Below are 21,386 nucleotides of genomic sequence, written 5' to 3' on the forward strand. Positions count from 1 at the left end.
AATGAGCCTGTTTTGAAGTTTCTACGACAACGCCTTCGAAAAAAACCTTATATGCCCCCAGGGCATAACTTAAAACACTTGCCCTGAGGGTTGTGGGGGAGTGTCCTCCTCAAAAATATATTTTCTATTGGGAAATCAACTACGCTGAACAAAATGGCTATCTCAAAATTTTGATTGGACGTGTTTGGGGGAATGATGGGCGTGAGGGGGGGGGCTAGTTGCCCTCCAATCATTTTCGACTATTAAAAAGAGCACTAGAACTCTCGATTTCCAATCAAATGAGGCCCTTTTGAAGTTTCTACGACGACCCCTTCCGTACGAAGTGCCTCTGGGAAAAAAAAAACCATAAAACATTGGAGCCGTATGGCCTTTACTATAGGCAATGCTACAGCGTTGCCTCTGATAGCTCTTATGAAAGTACTAAAAAATCTTTGGCTTAAAGAGCAAGGTATTGACTAGGGGGTAAACCCAATCATACACGTAATATTTTCTGATCGTTTTATGTTTTGATGTAACTCCTTATTTTCAGTTGGAAAACTTGTTTTTTTTTATATTTAATTTTTGATCTTTTTTTAAATAATGCTGGAAATCCGTCACCCCCTTCATAGCAATGTCCCTTCCCCCATGAAAACTTCCTTCGTGAAAAGATCTTCCCACATAACACCCGGCCCACCCACTCCCCTAATACCAGAAAAAATCCCCCTGAAAACGTCTGTATACTTCCTAATAACCAATACTACATGTCAACATTGGGTAAATTTAATAGCTTCCAATCCTCCCCCCGAAAACTTCGGGGGAGTAAGTTATACTAAAGGACAGATTTACCATATTTTCAACCATGCTGAACAAAATTTTTATCTCAAAATTTTGATCAGGTAACTTTGGGAAAAAACGAGCGTGGGAGGGGGCCTAGTTGCCCTCTATTTTTTTGGTCACTTAAAAAGGGCACTATAACTTTTAATTTCCGTTCAAATGAGTCCTCCCGCGATATTCTAGGACCGCTGGGTCGAAACGATAACCCTGGAAAAAAAAAAAACACGCATCCGTGATCTTTCTTCTGGCAAAAAATGGAAAATTCCACATTTTTGTAGATAGGAGCTTGAAACCTCTACAGTAGGGTTCTCTGATACGCTAAATATGATGGTGTGATTTTCATTAAGGTTCTATAACTTTTAGGGGATGTTTCCCCCTTTTTCGAAAACCAGCCAAATTTTCCCAGTCGCGTAACTTTTGATGAGTAGGACTAAACTTGATGAAAGTTATATATTTGAATTCAGCATTGAAATCTGATTCTGAAAAATATAAATGTTTTTACTTTTATAACTTTAATAAATCAAATAATATTAACATTTTGATTACTAAATATCAGTATATGTATATTAAACTGACAATGCACATTCATTTGTATTTTTTCAGTAAAGTGCAAATTTTGTTCTGGCCTTGGGAAGGCATAAAGGGTTTTGCGCCCAACTTATGTTAATTTCTGCTGGTTTTGAGTTTGACTCGGTTAGTTATTGTAATTTCTGTTCGTTTGGGTTTCATTTATTTATCAATGCTGATTTGTGGTAGTTTCAGGCTTGATAGATTATTTGATTTTAGTTTTGCTCATTTTTTGTTTAATGGAGTTCTTTGCTTTTCTTTGAAAAACTTATTTTGTGGAAAAAATTTTTTTAATTAATTTCTGTTCATTTTATATTGACATAGTCTTTTCAGGGAAAAAGAAAAAAATACTTTAAATCTTCTCGTTTTTTAAGACTTTATAGTGTGGCCTGCTATTTGTATGCCGGAGAAAAATTTTCAGCAATTTTTAACAGCATACATTCTTTTAAAAATCTGGACACATATAGTACTGTTTAATTTAGTTTCATAACTCCTCTAGTTGACCTGTAATGGAAAACTTGATACCATTCGCAAAAAAATCTGTTTACTTTCTTTGATAGCTTGGATACACTTACGCTAGTTGGAGTTGGTTAAATTTTAAGGGCAGAAGTAGCCCCGAACGTTTGAACATAATACCCTCAGTCGTTCCTGGGATACTGCTGAGATGCCTTGTTGGAAATTGGCATTATCACAGTGCATTTTGATATAATCTTAAGTCAACATCTGGTTTTTAAACATATAAAAATTTGATTTGAGGAAGACTAAAATCTATTCTATAAATCTTATGCGACAACTTTATATATAAACTTTATATGCCCCCAGGGCAAAGCTTACAACCCTTGCACTGAGGGCTCTGAGGTGGCTATCATCCTAAAAGACCTAAGGTCCAGAGCGGCTTAATGCGGTGCAAAACCTAACTGTAATGAACGTTGAAGTTGTTGTGTTTGAGGAAACGATCGTCGTCAATGGGACGTTATTTGTACTCCAGTCACTATGAACTATTAAAAAAGGCATAAGATCATTCAGCTTTCAAGTGAGTGAGCAATTTTGAAGTTTCTACGACAACTCTTTCAATAAAAACTTTATATGCCCCCATGGCATAACTTACAACCCCTGCCCTGAGGGCTGTAGGGGAGGGTTGTCATCCTTAAAGATCTAATTTCCAATACTTTTAACTACGTTGAATAAAATGGCTATCTAAAAATTTTGATTGGATGTGTTTTGGGAAAAGGTGGGCGAGAGAGGGGGGTTAGTTGCCCTCAAATCACTTTGACTATTAAAAATGGTAGGCTACTAGTCCTTTGAATTTCAAATCTAATGAGCCATTTGTCAAGTTTCTACGACAAAGATTTCAATAAAAACCTTATATGCCCCCAGGGCATAACTTAGAATCCATGCCCTGAGGGTTGTGGGTGAGTGTCCTCCTTAAAATATGTTTTCTATCTGGAAATCAACTACCCCGAACAAAATGGCTATCTCAAATTTTTATTGGATGTGTTTGGGGGAACGCTGGCTGTGGGGGGGGGGCTAGTCTCCCTCCCATCACTTTCAACTATTAAAAAGGGTACTAGCCCTTTGAATTTCCAGTCGAATGAGCTTTCATTGAAGTTTCTACGACAACGCTTTATTTAAAAACCTTATATACCCCAGGGCATAACTTAAAACCATTGCCCTGAGGGATGTGGGGGATTGTCCTCCTCAAAAACATATGTTCTATCTGGAAATAAACTACGCTGAACAAAATGACTATCTCAAAATTTTGATTGGATGTGTTTGGGGGAATGAAGGGCGTAAGGGGGGGGGGCGGCTAGTTGCACTCAAATCAGTTTCGACTATTAAAAAGGGTACTAGCCCTTTGAATTTCCAATAGGATGAGCCTGTTTTGAAGTTACTACGACAACGCCTTCTACAAAACTTTATATGCCCCCAGGGCATAACTTAAAACCCTTGCCCTGGGGGTTGTGGGGGAGTGTCCTCCTCAAAAACAAATTTCCTATGTGGAAATCAACTACGCTGAACAAAATGGCTATCTCAAAATTTTGATTGGATGTGTTTAGGAGAATAATGGGCGCGGGGGAGGGGGCTAGTTGCCCTCTAATCACTTTCGAATATTAAAAAGGGTACTAGCGCTTTGAATTTCCAATCGAATGAGCCTGTTTTGAAGTTTCTACGACAACGCCTTCTATAAAAATGTCATATGCCCCCAGGGCATAACTTAAAACCCAAGCCCTGAGGGTTGTGGGGGAGTGTCCTCCTCAAAAACATATTTTCTATCTGGAAATCAACTACGCTGAACGACATGGCTATCTAAAAATTTTGATTGGATGTGTTTGGGGGAATGATGGGCGTGGGGGGGGGGGCTAGTTGCTCTGCAATCACTTTCAACTATTAAAAAGAATACTAGCCCTTCGAAATTCCAATCGAATGTGCCTGTTTACAAGTTTCTACGACAACGCCTTCTATAAAAACCTTGTATGCTCCCAGGGCATAACTTAAAACCCTTGCTCTGAGGGTTGTGGGGGAGTGTCCCCCTCGAAAACATATTTTCTATCTGGAAATCAAGTACGCTGAACAAAATGGGTATCTCAAAATTTTGATTGGATGTGTTTTGGGAAATGATGGGCGTGGGGGGGGGGCTAGTTGCCCTCCAATTACTTTCGACTATTAGAAAATGGCACAAGCCCTTTAAATTTCAAATCGAATCAGCTTGTCTTGAAGTTTTTATGGCAGCACCTTCTATAAATACCAAATATGACCCAAGGGTATAACTTAAAACCCTTGCCCCGAGGGTTGTAAGGGAATGTTCTTCTTAAAAATATATTTTCTATCTGGAAATTAACTACGCTGGACAAAATGGCTATCTCAAAATTTTGATTGGATCTATTTGGGGGAATTATGGGCGCGGGGTGGGGGGCTAGTTACCCTCCAATCACTTTCGACTATTAAAACGGGCACTATCCCTTTGAATTTCCAATCAAATGATCCTTTTTTGAAGTTTCTACGACAACGACTTCTATAATAACCTTATATGCCCCCAGGGCATAACTTAATACCCTTGCCCCGAGGGTTGTGGGGGAGTGTTCTCCTCAAAAAGATATTTTGTATCTGGAAATCAACTACGCTGAACAAAATGGCTATATCAAAATTTTGATTGGATGTGTTTGGGGGTAAGATGGGCGTGGGGGGGCTAGTTGCCCTCCAATCACTTTCGACTATTAAGAGGTGCACTAGCCCTTTGAATTTCCAATCGAATGAGCCTTTTTTTGAAGCTTCTACGACAACGCCTTTTATAAAAACCTTAAATTCCCTCAGAGCTTAGCTTGAAATCCTTGCTCCGAGGGTTTTTGGGGTGTATCCTCCTCAAAAAGATATTTTCTATCTGGAATTCACCTACGCTGAACAGAGTGGCTATCGTAAAATTCTGATTGGAAGTGCTTGGCGGAATGATGGGCGTGGGGGGGCTAGTTGCCCTCCAATCACTTTCGACTAGTAAAAAGGGCAATATCCCTTTGAATGTATAAGTGAACGAGCCTTTTTTGAATTTTTCTCGATAACACCTTCTGTGAAAAACTTACCGGCCCAGAGGGTATAACTTACAATTTTGTTCCTATGGGTTGTTGGAAATTTTTCTCCTCAAAAGCATATTTTCCCCCTCGATGTAAACTACGCGGAACCAAATGGCTCTCGCGAAATCTTTAGTGGACGAATCTGGGGGAATAATGGGCGTGGGGGGGGCTAGTTGCCCTCCAATCACTGTCGACTATTAAAAAGGACACTAGCCACTCGCATGTCCAATTGAATGAGCCATTTTTGAAGTTTATACGACAACTCCTTCGATACGAAGTGCCCGGGTATGGAGAAAAAAAAACAAAAACAACACATTGTGCCCATATCGTTCTTTACTTAGGCAGCGCTAGCGCGCTACCTATGAAACGAGAGTATATAAGAGGTTTAATTTTGATTATCTATTATTGCACTGAGTATATACACTTTTTTCTTTTGGAAGCGTATTCAGAAGCACCTGAAGCGGTTGTGCATTCGGAAGTGGTTGACAAATGGCTCACAAATTTATGTGACAAAAATGTATGTTATATGAGGAAAAAAATACTGTGATTTCCCCATGATTTCTAAACCAAAAAGAAAAGATAAATGAACTTCAGTTTTCTTTAGTTCCGTGGTTAAAAGTGTGCTTTAGTTAATGCGTGTAACTTTTTTTTGTAAGCCTGTCTCATTCTTTCTCCCCTATGAAGCTTATTTCAGAAAGAGTAAAAAAGTAAGTAAATATGACGGCACTAGACCCTTAAGGTCCAAACCGGCGGTGCTGATCTCCGTTTCATGGCCCTCAGCCAGGAAGAGCAATGGGGGGATGGGGACCAGCCATCCTGTGCTTTCGCACACCCTTCCTGCTTATCTTCCCCTGATTTTTCCTGGTACCCATTTAGAGCTGGGTCAACTCTGGATAAGCTTACAGAGTCACACCACTGACCAGCGTCTCAAACCCAAATAACTAGCCACGCCAGGGATCGAACCCGTGCCCCTTGAGACAAAGTATTCTCAACCCAGCGCACGTCTACTTAGCCAGGACGGCAAAAAGAGGAGCCAAATATTAAAACCTGATTGGTTTTCCTGTGTTTCTGTATGAAATTGTAAGCCTTTTCAAAAAACGATTGGTTTTCTTGTTTTCTATGAAAATTTAAATGTCCCGATTGGCTCTTGGTGTGAAATTTTAAGCCAATAAAGGATAAAGAAAAATATTTGAGTCACAAAATGTTTTACATACAGTCCTTCTGTTTCTCTTTTTCTGAACGAACTCCTTCGGTCTAACCCAGTAGCGGTTTTCGCCCTCATAACCGGGGGGGGTTTCAGTAAAGGGGGGTTTTCTATACCGCTTAGGTATAGAACTGCTGCTGGTCTAGACTCTTTTTATTTTTATACTCTCTTCACAACGGTTATCACATTTTTAGATGAAAATTTGAAGACATTGGCAATTGATAAGTTGAGTATATCACTAAATGAAGACCCGTCATATGGCGTATCGGCTGCAGGGTTTGATGCATTGTTTCATCTCCTCTCTGAAACCATAAATGGGGATCAGTTGACAACTGCTATAGAGACTTTCTTATCTGGATGGGAGTGTAATCCTCGTCCTGTTGGTGAAGCTGCTATGAAAATAGTTGGGACTGATAAAAGCTTCAGACCCCTCCACTACTCCATTTTGAAAGTAAGTTGAAAATATTCTTATAGTTTATCAAAATACAAAGGACAGTGAACGTGAAATCTTATTGCTTGAATTGGTCGAATCAAAATTGGCACAACCATGTGTGTTTTAAAAATTAGGAATAAGTATTTATATAACTCTTTATGGTCTTAAATTATGTAAATTATGCCTAATTAGTTCTTCAATACATACTATATTTAGTATGCATTGAGTATCCGGACACTGTATGGACTGTATGCATGGACACTGTATACACTGCATCTGGACACTGTATGCATTGAACATCCGGATTGTATATATCTTTTTGGTCTTAAATTATGTAAATTGCCTAATTAGTTCTTCAATACATACTATATTTAGTATGTATTGAGTATCCGGACACTGTATGGACTGTGCGCATGGACACTGTATGTATGGACACTGTATGCACTGCATCCGGACACTGTATGCATTGAATATCCGGATTGTATATCTCTTTTTGGTCTTAAATTATGTAAATTGTGCCTAATTAGTTCTTCAATACATACTATATTTAGTATGCATTGAACATTCGGACACTGCATGCACTGTATGCATGGACACTGTATGTATGGACACTGTGTGCACTGTATCCGGACACTGTATGCATTGAATATCCGGATTGTATATCTCTTTTTGGTCTTAAATTATGTAAATTGTGCCTAATTAGTTCTTCAATACATACTATATTTAGTATGCATTGAACATCCGGACATTGTATGCACTGTATGTATGGACACTGTGTGCACTGTATCCGGACACTGTATGCATTGAATATCCGGATTGTATATCTCTTTTTGGTCTTAAATTATGTAAATTGTGCCTAATTAGTTCTTCAATACATACTATATTTAGTATGCATTGAGTATCCGGACACTGTATGGACTCTATGTATGGACACTGTATGTATGGACACTGTATGCACTGCATCTGGACACTGTATGCATTGAATATCCGGATTATATATCTCTTTTTGGTCTTAAATTATAAAAATTGTGCCTAATTAGTTCTTCAATACATACTATATTTAGTATGCATTGAACATCCGGACACTGTATGCATGGACACTGTATGTATGGACACTGTATGCACTGTATCCGGACACTGTATGCATTGAATATCCGGATCCTATATCTCTTTTTGGTCTTAAATTATGTAAATTGTGCCTAATTAGTTCTTCAATACGTACTATATTTAGTATGCATTCAACATCCGGACACTGTATGCACTCTATGCATGGACACTGTGTGCACTGTATCCGGACACTGTATGCATTGTATATCCGGATTGTATATCTCTTTTTGGTCTTAAATTATGTAAATTGTGCCTAATTAGTTCTTCAATACATACTATATTTAGTATGCATTGAACATCCGGACACTGTATGCACTCTATGCATGGACACTGTGTGTATGGACACTGTATGCACTGTATCCGGACACTATGCATTGAATATCCGGATTGTATATCTCTTTTTGGTCTTAAATTATGTAAATTGTGCCTAATTAGTTTTTTCAATACATACTATATTTAGTATGCATTGAACATCCGGACACTGTATGCACTCTATGCATGGATACTGTTTGTATGGACACTGTGTGCACTGTATCCGGACACTGTATGCATTGAATATCCGGATTGTATATCTCTTTTTGGTCTTAAATTATGTAAATTGTGCCTAATTAGTTCTTCAATACATACTATATTTAGTATGCATTGAGTATCCGGACACTGTATGGACTCTATGTATGGACACTGTATGTATGGACACTGTATGCACTGCATCTGGACACTGTATGCATTGAATATCCGGATTATATATCTCTTTTTGGTCTTAAATTATGTAAACTGTGCCTAATTTGTTCTTCAATACTTACTATATTTAGTATGCATTGAACATCCGAACACTGTATGCGTGGACACTGTATGTATGGACACTGTGTGCACTGTATCCGGACATTGTATGCATTGAATATTCGGATCTTATATCTCATTTTGGTCTTAAATTATGTAAATTGTGCCTAATTAGTTTTTCAATACATACTATATTTAGTATGCATTGAATATCTGGACACGCTGCTCCTACCTGAAAATAGCTTAAAGGCAAGAATGCTTGTCCAGTGAATGCTTGAGAGTGTTGTCTATTAGAAACGCCCACATCTGCAGTGGCGAAGCCACGCTTGGGCTACAGTTTTCGCAAATTTTCTAATTGTAGGATAATTAAGTATTTTTGAGATTCAAATATATCAGAATATTATGTTAGGTAAATCAAAGCTATATACAAATTTTGAGCCGAATCGGATGAAAGGTCGAAATAAGCATCTCAAATTTTGAATGAGTGAATGGCGACAGAGTCAGCAAGTTAAGTAGAACGTAGTAATAATAATAACATCGGACACCAAAAAGCGATCTTCGGGAATTAGCATATTGTTAGCGTTTGAATTTTACCATGCAAAATTGCAGCTACAAGTAAAATTGACCAACCAAAAAGAAAGTTAGTCAGGTAAAGATAATGAAGAAAAGAAGGAATTTTGGAATATAGCCTACAATTAATATTCCAAAATATAAGCAAAATGTACGGTGTATAATTTCCTATAGTATTTATCTTTACATTATTTTTGTTGGTATTTTGGGGGGTTCTAAATCTTTGTTCGTCTTTTGAGGTGTTGAGTTATTTATAATAGCAGGATAAGGTAAAAGTTAAAGAAAATAAACAAACAAATGGAAAATCAAGTAAATGGGAAATCTTAAAAAATCATGGTTTTCGGGTATAACCAGACCAAAAATGGTCCTAGGGGGCAAAAATAGTCTTGATACTTTAAGTATTAAATCATACTGCAGTGAGTGAAAATAGATACTCTGAAACCGAGTTTTCCACAGATACTCTAAAGGTAGATATTAAAGAAATAAAGAAAGAAAATAGGAGCTCTAGAACTATTTCTATGCCGTAAATTTGTCAAGCGAAAACAACCAAGTGATGTCGCTTTTGTCGAGTAAGATCCCTCATGTCCTCTCCCAAAAGGCTTTCGCGTTTGGTACTTCACCGAATCTACAAAAGAAAGAAACTTAATTTGTATTTATATGTTTTATTCTAGTTTTTGTAAAAATATGTAAAATATAAAATATAAAAAATATAAAATATATATAAAATATAAAATATTTTATATAAAATATAAAAATATGTAAAATATGTAAAAATATGTTTACTCGATCCAGCTTTTCTGATCGCTTAGACGCTCTCCAGAATTGGGCAGGATTTATTGTACTTAGGTCTTCGGCACATTAAAGCTTGAAGGGGGGGGGGGTCGGTTCCTTTCATCCTCTTCCAAATGACTTGCTTCAAGGATCTTTTCTTAATGAAGATACAAAAAAAAGGCATTTTTAAAAACCTATTGGGTGGGGGTAATTTTCTTCCCTCTCTCTTCGAGTTGGTGCGAGCAGGAGGGAGAAAGGCTATAAAATGTGCATCTCTGATCCAAATTTGCAAAGAGAGTTTCTCTTGGGTCCCTTAAAAGGATTTGGGAGGTTTCTCCTTCTCCATATCCTTCTTTTCTGTGCAGGTATATAACTAAATGTTGCTATTACTAGGCTTTCCTTTTCAGGCTATTGTCAAAAGGAGTCCTTACGATCCTGAGTGTGTCATAGAGCTTGTATCGCTTGAAAAGAAATTAAATGGAGGTAGGAACTGTTACTTATACTTGTTAAAGACTAGCGCATGCTCAAAAACGCCAAATCGAAGATTGGTTTGGCAAAATGGACATCAACTGCTTACTTCACAGTGACAACTAGACTCGCCTCGAGAGAAATTTTAAGTATCCCACTGTCTAGAAAATCTTTCTAATAAAGATAAAACTTTAGAGGGAGTAGCGTAAAGCTACAGTAATCGCTTTTTTTACAAAAACATTTTTATCAGACTGTAATTTTTTAAACCATTTCTACTTTCAATCTACTTACTTTTTTACCTCTCCTACTTCATTTTGGATGATGCTAAATGGAAAGACGGCTTTACAGTTTTTTTTAGCAGTCCATAAGATTTGGAGCAAAAACACAGCTTATTGTAGTAGGAGCACCAAATATTTGGTCCTCCTACTGCTGCTTTGCTCTGCTTTGCAAACATCTCCGCTTCCGTTGAGAAATTAGCTATCGAACGAAAACAAGCATATATAAGTTGACAATGAGGGCAGTCCTACACTATGGTGCTAAATCGTGGCCTGTCAAAGCAGCGCAGGAACCTGCTCTAGAGGTTTTTAACCATCTTTGCCTATGTTCAATTTTACGCTTTCGGATATCAGACCAGACTTCGAACGACGATATCTGCTAACACTGTTTCAGCATGGACAAAATCTCAAGTGCCATCAAGCTCCGTCGGCTCTGCCGGCTTGGACACGTTTTGCGTCGCCCAAATAAACGCCTCATTAAACAGAGGCTTCTCGTTGAACTCTTGTCAACATGGCGTAGAAGAAGAGGAGGACAATTAAAAAATGGTGGTCGCTCGTTAGGCAAGATCTGAAGATCTGCGTAAGATTTTCTACGAAACTTTATTAGTAAAAGCTGTGATGAGAAAAGACGTTACCTTACCTTAGACCATAGATTCTCCAGTCCCTATCACCTAGTACATCACAAGGAATTTACAGTTTTATTGGATTCTGATGCTGCAAACATATTCTCCCACTAGGATGAAGCTAACATATTAAGAGTACGGAATGTTTAGAGGAAGCGGTAGCGAGCCTGTCGCTTGGCCCTGGGACAGCTGGAATTTAACCTTGAGTCTGGTATTGCCAAGCACAGCATCAAGTCAATTTGCCGTCACATGGTTTGACCCAGGTTACGTAGACGAGTTTAGTGCCCTAGACTACAAATATACTAATAATGTATAGATAATCGGATAAAATGAATATTCTGAGATATCAAAAGTGCAGGGAGTGAGAATAGTTATAAAACTAATGTCAAGAAAACTAATTTGCTTGAGTAAATGAGGTTTAAAAAGGAGTGTTAGGCAACGAATATATTGTTGATGGATTGTGTCACTTACCTCGGTAGTATTATTAGTAAGGATGGGGAATGCAGTGAAGAAAGGACGTCCGAAAATGGTGTTCGATCTCCGTTCAAAGGCTAAAATGGAAGAAAAGACAAGGTGGTTAGGTTACGTTCCACAGATGAAGGATGATGGGGTTCCAAAATTCGTGCTTTTGGGCAGGCCCAGCCCATAATTTGTGCCTGACCCGAACTATAATGAGGAATTGTTTAAATGGGGTGGAAAGAGGTCATCATAACAAAAGATTTAAAGGAAAAAGGAATTTTTGTAGAGGCAGCAAAGGGTAGAACTATGAAAGAATGGAGTGGAGTTGGAGCGTTATTAGTTTTGTCAGCCCCAGATTCTATGGTGCTGCCATGGGTTGTCAGCAGTTTTCATAATTACTAGTTCGTTGCAGTATAATTTTCTTTTGTATTTAGACTTTAGATTCTCAATTTCCTTCAGAGGCCCCTAGCACGTAGATAAAGAATTTCCAATCTCATTGGATTCTGGTGTTACAAATACATTATCCCGCTCAGACTATGCGAGTGTTTTAAGTGTGGAAATATGACTGATGAGTGGGGCAATGAGTGTCGTTGGGACGACCTCTCCTCCTTTGAAGCTCTAAGGTCCTTTCTCTTAAAGTCTATTGCCATCGAAGTTGACAAATGATGTTCGTTATAAGAAGCTGGCTGGTCGTTTTTCGGATTACGAGATTATAGATTCGATCTGTCTAGTGTATCCAGAGATTGTCAAAGGCCAGAATCCGATGCTTCTATTTATCATTTGTATGCCATGACGTGGGAATGGTTGCGTTTTTCAAGCATATTTATGCTTTGTTTGTAACGGGTCGTCAAGCCGGCATGAATTATTTTTAATAAAGTTGTTGTTGTTGTTGAAAATCCCATTATGCAGATGGTGTAAATGTTCTAGGTAACGAAATTAAATAGATAATTTGAGGTTACTAAATATTATGATAATTTGAGGTTCTTATTTTGAGGCTATTAAATAACGATTTCTTTGAGGTTTAAGAGCCCATGGTGCGGGAATAGGTTTGAAAATTAATCTTAAGAAGACTAAGTGGCTTAAATTATAAGTCAGTGAGGATCAAGAAGGGGTGCAACCAGAAATTAATGCTAAGGGTTTATGCGGTGAAGAAATAAAAAAGCAGAATTGCAATGGCGCAGGGTTTTCACCAAATTCAGGCTATTAGAAACCAAGGTAATTACAATGACTATGAGACATAACTGGTTTGATAACTGTAGGAAGATATGCTAGATATTTTGCAAGAGATTAGTCTAAATATATAAGGTAATAAATATAATTATATTATAAGGTGTAATATAAGTATATAGTATAATATATATATATATATATATAGCAATTTTATTATATACAATATTATATTATATATTATAAATTATAATACAATTATATTATAAAATTATAGTGTAAAAATAAAAACTAATTATAGTTTTAGATAGTCGTTTGAAGGACGGTATATCCAACAATAATCTGCCGCAGCAGTGGTTTGATCCTACTTTCCAAGGCTACAATGAAAGGAAGGTTAAGATTGTTAGGCTATGTTTTTGACATGAAGTATGATATGTTGCCAAAATTCGTGTTTTTTGGCAGTATAGATGCGGCCAAACATCCTTAAGTGGGGAGGGAGGACTTCATAAGAGAATGTTTAAAGGTAAACGGAGCCTCTTTGGAGGGAGTAAAGAGTGAAATTTCGAATGGAATGGAGTTGGAGTGTAAGCAGCTGTGTTGGCCTCAAGCGGCTTGGTGCTGCTATGAGTTATCAGTAGTAGTCATAATCACTAGTTTCATTGTAGTGCAATTGTCTTTACTATTTATCGTATCGTTGTTGGATTCCAGTTTCCTGTGAAAGGGATCTAGTAACAGAAAAGGTTGCCCAAACAAGAATGAATGTTAAAAAAAAAAAAAAAACAGAAAAAAAAAACAACTAGGAAACAAATGTTAGGTTAAGTTCCTTCTAAAACGGTTAAGTCATTCTAAAAAAAAAAACAATTATTTTGAAAGAAGCAACTTTTGTTTATTTAATATTAAAATAATGTTAAACATTTAAAGAAACCTTTAAGAAACCAAGGAAACAATTGTAAATGTTAGGCTATTCGAAAAAACAGCGATTTTAAAAGAAACAACTTTGCTTTAATTAATGTTAAAACAATGTTTATAAATAAAAAAAGCAAAAAGACAAAAAAAAAAACTAGGAAAAAAATGTAGATGTTAGCACACTTGAAAAAAGGAATATTTTCGAAAGAAACAACTTTTCTTTAGTTAATATTAAAACAACGTTAAGCATAAAAAAAAACTCTAGGAAACAAATTTAAATGTTAGGCCATTCGAAAAAAAACAAATATTTTGACAGAAGCAACTTTTCTTTAGTTAATATTTTTGTTTTTTTTAATATTACTCTATGATAATTGATAATATCTCTAAATTTATTTTCCAAAGTCTTTTGATAATTTAGTCTACATTCTTTTTTTTTTTTTTTTCTTACTTTTTGTCTTGCGTGGATAAATGGTTTCACCTATTTGCAAGTAATCAAGAATATTTTTTTAGATACAATGAAAACATTGATATGTTGTTTGAAGTCGCTTTGCAATTGTTTGGATAATCCTGATTGCGGTGCTAGTGTTCAACTTTGGTCTGTTTTAGCAGACGTTCTTCGAACTTTAGCTATTATGTAAGTTCGTTTTTAAACCTTTAATATCTTTAATTTGATTACAAACCGTTTAAAGTGGGATGGAAACCTTTTGCACAGCTTTGATTTATTTCAGTAACCGTTCTCTCAACCCCTTCTGATCTCCCCTATAGACTAGGTTGGGTAGATAAAGGTTACTGTTCTGCCCCTAGAAAGGGCTGTGGGTCTCTGGGGTGCACAACAAGCACCTTCTCCGTCCCTAGCTCTTCAGGGAGAAATCCAGCTGCGTGGCCTCACCATGGCAGAAAGGTGGCAACAGCCCTAGCAACCTAACCTTGGTGGACGCCGGCTAACACGCAGAAGGGGTGCCGTCGGATTGGGGACCCGTCGGTTAAATATATACCAACGAAACGATGGAAATGGCATAAAGAATTAAAAAACCAACTTTGGCTACGGCATTCCCGGCAAGCGGTGTGTCGGAGGCTACGGCGACCCGGACGAAAAGTGAACTGGCCAACCACCTGTTGAAACATCTACAATCCGTCAGTGTGGGGTACTGGAACAAATGTTCATTAAAATCCGAATTCTACTTTTTCAACTCCGGACCTAGTGATGGATCTGGTAATGCGGGGGTTGGTCTCCTCCTCAATACTAAGGATGAAAAATCCCTAGTTGAATGACGGCCCATCTCACCTTGGTTGGCTAAGACCCGTCTTAAGGGTCACCTGTTCAACATTTCTGTCATCTCCGCCTAGGCACCAACCAAAGCCGCGGACGAAAGCACAGTTGACGAGTTCAACGATGCTCTGACCCAGTCATTGAGAACAGTCCCAAACTGTTATCTACTTCATCCTAGGAGGTGATCTTAACGCCCATGCTGGAAGCCGCGAGACAGACCGCGAAAGAGCTGTTTGGAAGATTTGGATGGGACGACAGGTAAGAGCGTGGAAGGAGGCTCGTAGAATTTGCCCAGCAGCATAATCTTGTATTGGCACATAAGTTGTTCCAACACAAACCATCCCAGAGGATCACCTGGCGCTCTCGAGATGGAAGAGCCCAATCCCAGGTGGATTACTTGCTAATATCCTCCCGATGGCGAAGCTCTATACAGAACTGTAGAGCCTACCCTGGAGCCAACACAGGAGCGAAGAATGGCTCCGATCATATGCCGCTAAAAGCTTCTCTGACCATAAAGCTCGTCTCCAGGAAACGAACGCAACCTCCTCCGAGATACGATGTAGCACGTCTTCATGATAAAGCAGTCGCAGAAGAGTTCCACTTGGAATTATCTAACCGTTTTGACATCTTGTCCGCGGACGACAATAACGAACTAACCACCATAGAAGACGAGCAGAGGAAGATCAGAGACACCATAACAGACGCCTCTAAAAAAGTCCTCGGCAGGCTGAGTCAGAAGCGGAAGAGGTGGATCTCAGAAGACACCATCAAGCTATTAAACAAACAGACCGGAAATACCAAGTCCACAGTGTTCAAAACACTGAGAAAAGAATGCCATAAATCCGCCCGCTGTGACAGACAGCGCTACTGAGACCACTTAGCGGCAGATATGCAGAAGCCTGATATTTATTCAGATACCAGAGAGGTTTAACAACTACTAATAAGAAGCAACTGGAACAAGTAGGAATACCTCAACGGGAGCGGGGGGCGAATATGGAGATGTTTCGTTAAGAAAAGATGACATAATCGCAAGATGGCAATATCACTTCCAGAAGCTGCTGAACCCCAGTCACAACATCCCTTCCACTAAAGCACCCCCCAATAATAGCGCCACTGCACTCCAGCCAAGCAACACTATCCTTAACTCAGTACTACCGAGTCAACAAGCCCCATACAGCAACGTAAATGTTCACCCGCCCTCAATACAAGAGATCAAAGAGGCAATCAAGAAGCGGAGAAACCGCAAGGCGCCAGGCACAGATTCTACGCGGCAGAAGTCAACAAAGCTGTTCCTGTTCTCGCTGAGAAACTACAGAAGCTTTTTTGCTCAATGTGGTTTCAGGAACGGTTTCCCCATGAATGGCAAGACTTTGTTATACTGCCTGTCTTCAAGAAAGGCGACTGTGCTGAATTCAAAATTACAGAGGGATCTCACTTATGAGCATTGCGGCAAAGATCTTTGCAGTGATTCTGCTTAACCGATTCCGCAAAGTCCATAACGAAAGAACCCGCCCCAACCAATCTGGTTTCTGAGCCGACATGGGCTATATTGACCAATTCTTCACCTTGAGCCAGATTTTTGAACATAGAGCCAAGCATCAACGAATCACCATTGCTGTCTTTGTTGACTTCATGACGGCCTTCGATTCAGTCATCCGGGGAGGAATTTGGATATCAATGGAAGATGACTGTGTCCCACTAAAGACTATACGACTCATTCAGACTTACTATTAACACACACAAACCTGCATCAATGTCAACGAAGAACTTTCTTCACTATTCTATATCGAATTCGGTGTGAGGTAAGGTTGTGTCTTCTTTCCCAAACTTTTCAATTGTGTCATCGGTTGGGTAATGAAAAAGGAAGCGCAAAGCTTAGAAGTAATCGAGGTTAGCCCTGATTTCAGTATCACCGACCTGGATTAAGCCGATGATGTTGCTCTTCTTGGAAAATCCGTTGGTGAAGCCCAGAAAATGCTTCTAAAAGTCTTCAAAGTTGCTGCCCCAGTGGGGCTCAAGATTAATACTGACGAGATTAAAGCTATCTCTAGTGCCCCGGGTACAAACTTTACCCCTATAACCCTTAACCCTAGGCAAATTCAAGTTGTCAATAAAGTCGTCAAGTATCTCGGATCATACATTAACATTAAAGGTGGAGGTAGCGAAGAAATCTAATGCCTAATCGCATCAGCTTCCGCTCTCTTTGCACAGCTGTGGAAGCCGCTTTGGAAAAGGATGGAAATTGACCGGAAAACAAAAATTCTTATTTACGATGCCTTTGTCCGATCAGTCTTACTCTACGGCTGTGATACGTGACCCTTAAAAGTCACCGAGGCACACGCCCTCAACACTTTTGAACAAAGATACCTGAGGCATCTTTGGGTTACGACTTTGGGTTTGAGCATATTGGGGTTATGACTCAGCGACCGAATCCCAAATACGATCATCTGCCAGCGATGTGACCAGAAGTATGACGTCACATCTATCATTCAACGCCGCCGCCTGCCCTGGTTCGGCCATGTTTGCCGGAGACCAGCCGAGACTTTCAGAAATCAAAGCCTATGCTGCAAAACCTGAGTTGAGGAAACGACACGAAGGACAAGCCAAAACTTGGCTTAACACTTTCAAATCTGACCTTGAGCCAATTGGTAGATTCCGGAGACATCGTCGCAGACGGGTCCCTTCATGGCCTATAATTATCGTCCCATTAACCCAAGACCATAATCTGTGGAATTCAACAATCTGCTAGATCTGTCGCCAGGGAGAGCTACATAGCTTGTGTCCTGATCAGGGTTGCCAACTTTTCGGTCCATAAATATGTCACCTGAGTATCCAAAATGATGTCATTTTTAGCCAAAATATGTCCATGTTTCGTCTTAAATATGTCCATCTTGAAATCTCAGAACCTAGAGGTTATTTTTCTTATCAATTGTGATACTGACCAAAAGACACTTTCGAAACATCTTTCAAAGCGGCCAGTCAACATCAAATATATTGAAAACGAAAAAAAACCATTTAATACAAGCACAAAACTCATAAAAACAAGTAAACACTAAAAAATAATTTATATGAGCTTAAGATTAGTCTTCTAGCGAGAATTCATCTTGGAAATTATGTTCAGCATGAGAGTCAGCCTTATCTCTTCCTTTGCTAGCTATTTGCCAATCGGAGTATTTCTTGCGCATTTCAAAATGTATAATCCAGGATTCCAGCAACGTTCCAGAACGCCAAATTAGTTGCTTGACATGCATTAAACAACTAGTCGTTTGCATTAGAAGACCATTTCGTAATTTGGTTTTGATGTTACCACGTAGCGTAAACTGTCTTTCAGCAGCTGCTGAAGAGTGTGGCAGGTCACATAACGTTAGCATAAAATCACAAAGATCCTTGTATTTTTCTTTATCCTTGGCATCCTTACCTTTTCTTAGGGCAGACCAAAAAACTGATGAACTTGCTTATTCAGAACGGAAATTAAAAGTTCTAGTGCCCTTTTTCAGTGACCAAAAAGAATGGAAGGCAACTAAGCCCCCTCCCACGCTCGCTTTTTTCCCAAAGTCACCGGATCATAATTTTTAGATAGCCATTTTGTAACATATCTCCTCTTCAATAGTCCTAATTTTAGGCTTATACTATATATATTACTTTATAGTATTGTAAACTAAGTTAATATATATATTATTTATGTTCACTATATATATTTACCACTATATTTACATATGGGTACTTGTGCATTATACGGCAACCACCGCTAGATACTCTATGACCCGTCGGTAATTTTTTCTTAGTTCATATTATTGACATACGAATAAGGTACACATACCACTCGATGCCTTTTTTTATGCTCTTTCCAAATAGAAGAATCATTTTTGCCGGATATGAATTTTACCCCCACCCCTATATCTACCGATTCGGGGTGTATATTTGCACACTAGGGGGGGGGTGTAAATTTTATTTCTGATGTAAATGGGAGGTAACTTTAAACTTTAACAAAACCCCCCCTCCCCCAATGTGCAAATATATGCCCTGAATTGGTATATATAGGGGTGGGGGTAAAATTCATTTCCGACAAAAATGATTATTATGTTTGGAAAGAACATAAAAAAGGCATCGAGTGGTATGTTTACTTTATTCGTAAGTCAATAATATGATTTGCAAAAAATTTACCTATATATATATATATATATATATATATATATATATATATATATATATATATATATATATATATATATATATATATATATATATATATATATATATATATATATATATATATATATATATATATATATATTTTTTTTTTTTTTTTGTATATATATATATATATATATATATATATAATTGAGCTATGTCACCTAAAATTAAATTTTTACTTACTTAAATTTCTCTCAGCTCCTTTCCCGTGATCTAAATTTTCAAACTGAAGGAATTTACCCCGGGTTTTTGACAACTTGGGTTTAGTTTTGATTTCAGACCATCAACAATCGAAACGTTTCATTGTGTTAACTTTTCATTGAGCTTTTTGTGTGATGTTCGGAAGCCGGGAGTAAGTTTATACGAAAAAGGTGACAGTTTGTCCTTTATCTTGACCTTGGCGAGTAAAAATCAGGGCTAATAATACCATTTATAGGTGAAAGAATTTTGAAGGCATTTTAAGAAAGTTTGCTTCAGGGAAGAGCAAGCAACCCCGGAAAATAAATACAGAGCTTAAAAAATAAGTAGATATAATTCTTAGCACTCATTTGGTGATGAGTTACATTTTTTTATGAAAGTAATTTGTTTTACGTCATAAATTTGGAAAATGTGTCCACTTTATGTCCCAAATATCTAAAATGTGTCCATTTTTTCCCCTATTATGTCATCATGTCCAGGCACATAGAGATATGTCCTTTGGACATAAAATATGTCCAGTTGGCAACCCTGGTCCTGATCCAAGTACAAGTCCAAGTAAGTCTCTGAACTTCAGTTGTTATTTGTTGAACCTTTTTTTTTGTTTTATAAGACGTCCCCCAGTTTCAGCTATTAAGCAAGTTCGTTTTTCGACGCTTAAAAAAGCTTTTGTCCGATTACAAGCCGTTTAAATTTGATTGAAAACCTCTTGAAAAAAATTTGATTCAACCCGGAAACCTTTCTTCTAAAACCCTTTTCTTCAAATTCTCTATATTTTCTTAAATGTTTTCTAGGTTTTAGATTGTTTATATTTCTTTGTTTTATTGAAAATCAGTTTTATTTGATTATACGCTTTTTAAAAGTTACTGAAAATCTTTCAAATCCTCCTCGATCGAAAACTTTCTACTGAAAATTTGTCATAGAAAATTCTTTGAATTTTGCACACGTTTTGGAGAACTTCATTTAGCAGTTTTTCATCATAAAAAAATTTCTTCGAACTGATAAAAACCAAAGACTATAAAAAGCAAAATGCTAAAAAAAAAGTATAAAAAAACTTGTCGTCACCAGATAGCAGCTTAGAAAATACACGTTTTCTTCAATTTCAGTTCGTCTTTTATTATTTTCCTACAATCTTTAGATCTGACGAGGTTACTTCAAGTTCTTTAAATATTTTTAAATAATGCTTAAGCTTTTACAATTATTACTGAAAATTTTCCACAACTACTTCAGATAACCAAATAATTAAGGAACCTAATTGGAAACATAATCCTAACATACAGAATCATATTTCACAATATTAGCCAATTAGTATGATAATTGACAATGCACACCATAGCAATATTTTACCATATAATATACCATAATATATATTATCATACTATTACCATAACATACCATAAAACAATTTACCATAACAGTGTTTACAGCATTGCAAAATTTACCCTTTGTACAATAGTTAACCAGAAATTTGTGATCGGCTATAGATTTTTCAGTCGAAGAATTCAGCCAGTAAATTGACAAAACTGTTAGGAACAGCATTCCATATGCATTTTTGACAAGGTTGTGCCTAGGATTGCTATTCAAGGGTGAAAGTTCCTTATATTATAAAGGAGTGTCGTCGAGTAGTGTCTCGAGGATTTTTAGTGTTTGACTAACAAGCAATACATTTTAGTTTTAAAATGACACTAGCGAAAACATTGCGAAAACTATGGCAAAATTGAAGCAGAATTTTGAAGCAGTATGGTGAAACTGACAGTGGTGAAGCAGCAAGGTCATATAATTGGTGAAACTGCGAAGCAGTAAGAAAAAATCACTTTTTTTGTAATAATATACAAAAGTTTCCGCGGGACAGAGACAGAATTGTCGCACTTTTTTTTTCGTCAACTGCTCGTTTTGTTGACTCATTTCTAAACAATAAAAGCAATTTTTGTTATTTCAGATCAATTCGAAAACCTGAATTTCCAAAATTGTCTTTAATTTGTTTTAAACTATAAAGTTTTTAGGGAAATATCACATTT

At 37.6% G+C, this 21,386-nt stretch overlaps 1 protein-coding gene across 2 annotated transcripts in view; it reads left to right on the plus strand.

The window, feature by feature from the left end:
- Positions 1-21,386, plus strand: part of LOC148941060 (uncharacterized) — a 117,147-nt gene that overhangs the window by 84,145 nt on the left and 11,616 nt on the right. For both annotated transcript variants that reach the window (XM_089104921.1, XM_089104922.1), the window contains exons 8-10: positions 6,345-6,601; positions 10,219-10,294; positions 14,220-14,343. In XM_089104921.1, coding sequence (XP_088961047.1) covers positions 6,345-6,601; positions 10,219-10,294; positions 14,220-14,343 — 457 coding nt within the window. The remainder of the gene's footprint in view (positions 1-6,344; positions 6,602-10,218; positions 10,295-14,219; positions 14,344-21,386) is intronic.

Source organism: Artemia sp. Qi Xiang Cuo, chromosome 19, assembly GCF_049724085.1.
Source record: "Artemia sp. Qi Xiang Cuo chromosome 19, ASM4972408v1, whole genome shotgun sequence".
In the NCBI taxonomy this organism is placed as follows: Eukaryota; Metazoa; Arthropoda; class Branchiopoda; order Anostraca; family Artemiidae; genus Artemia; species Artemia sp. Qi Xiang Cuo.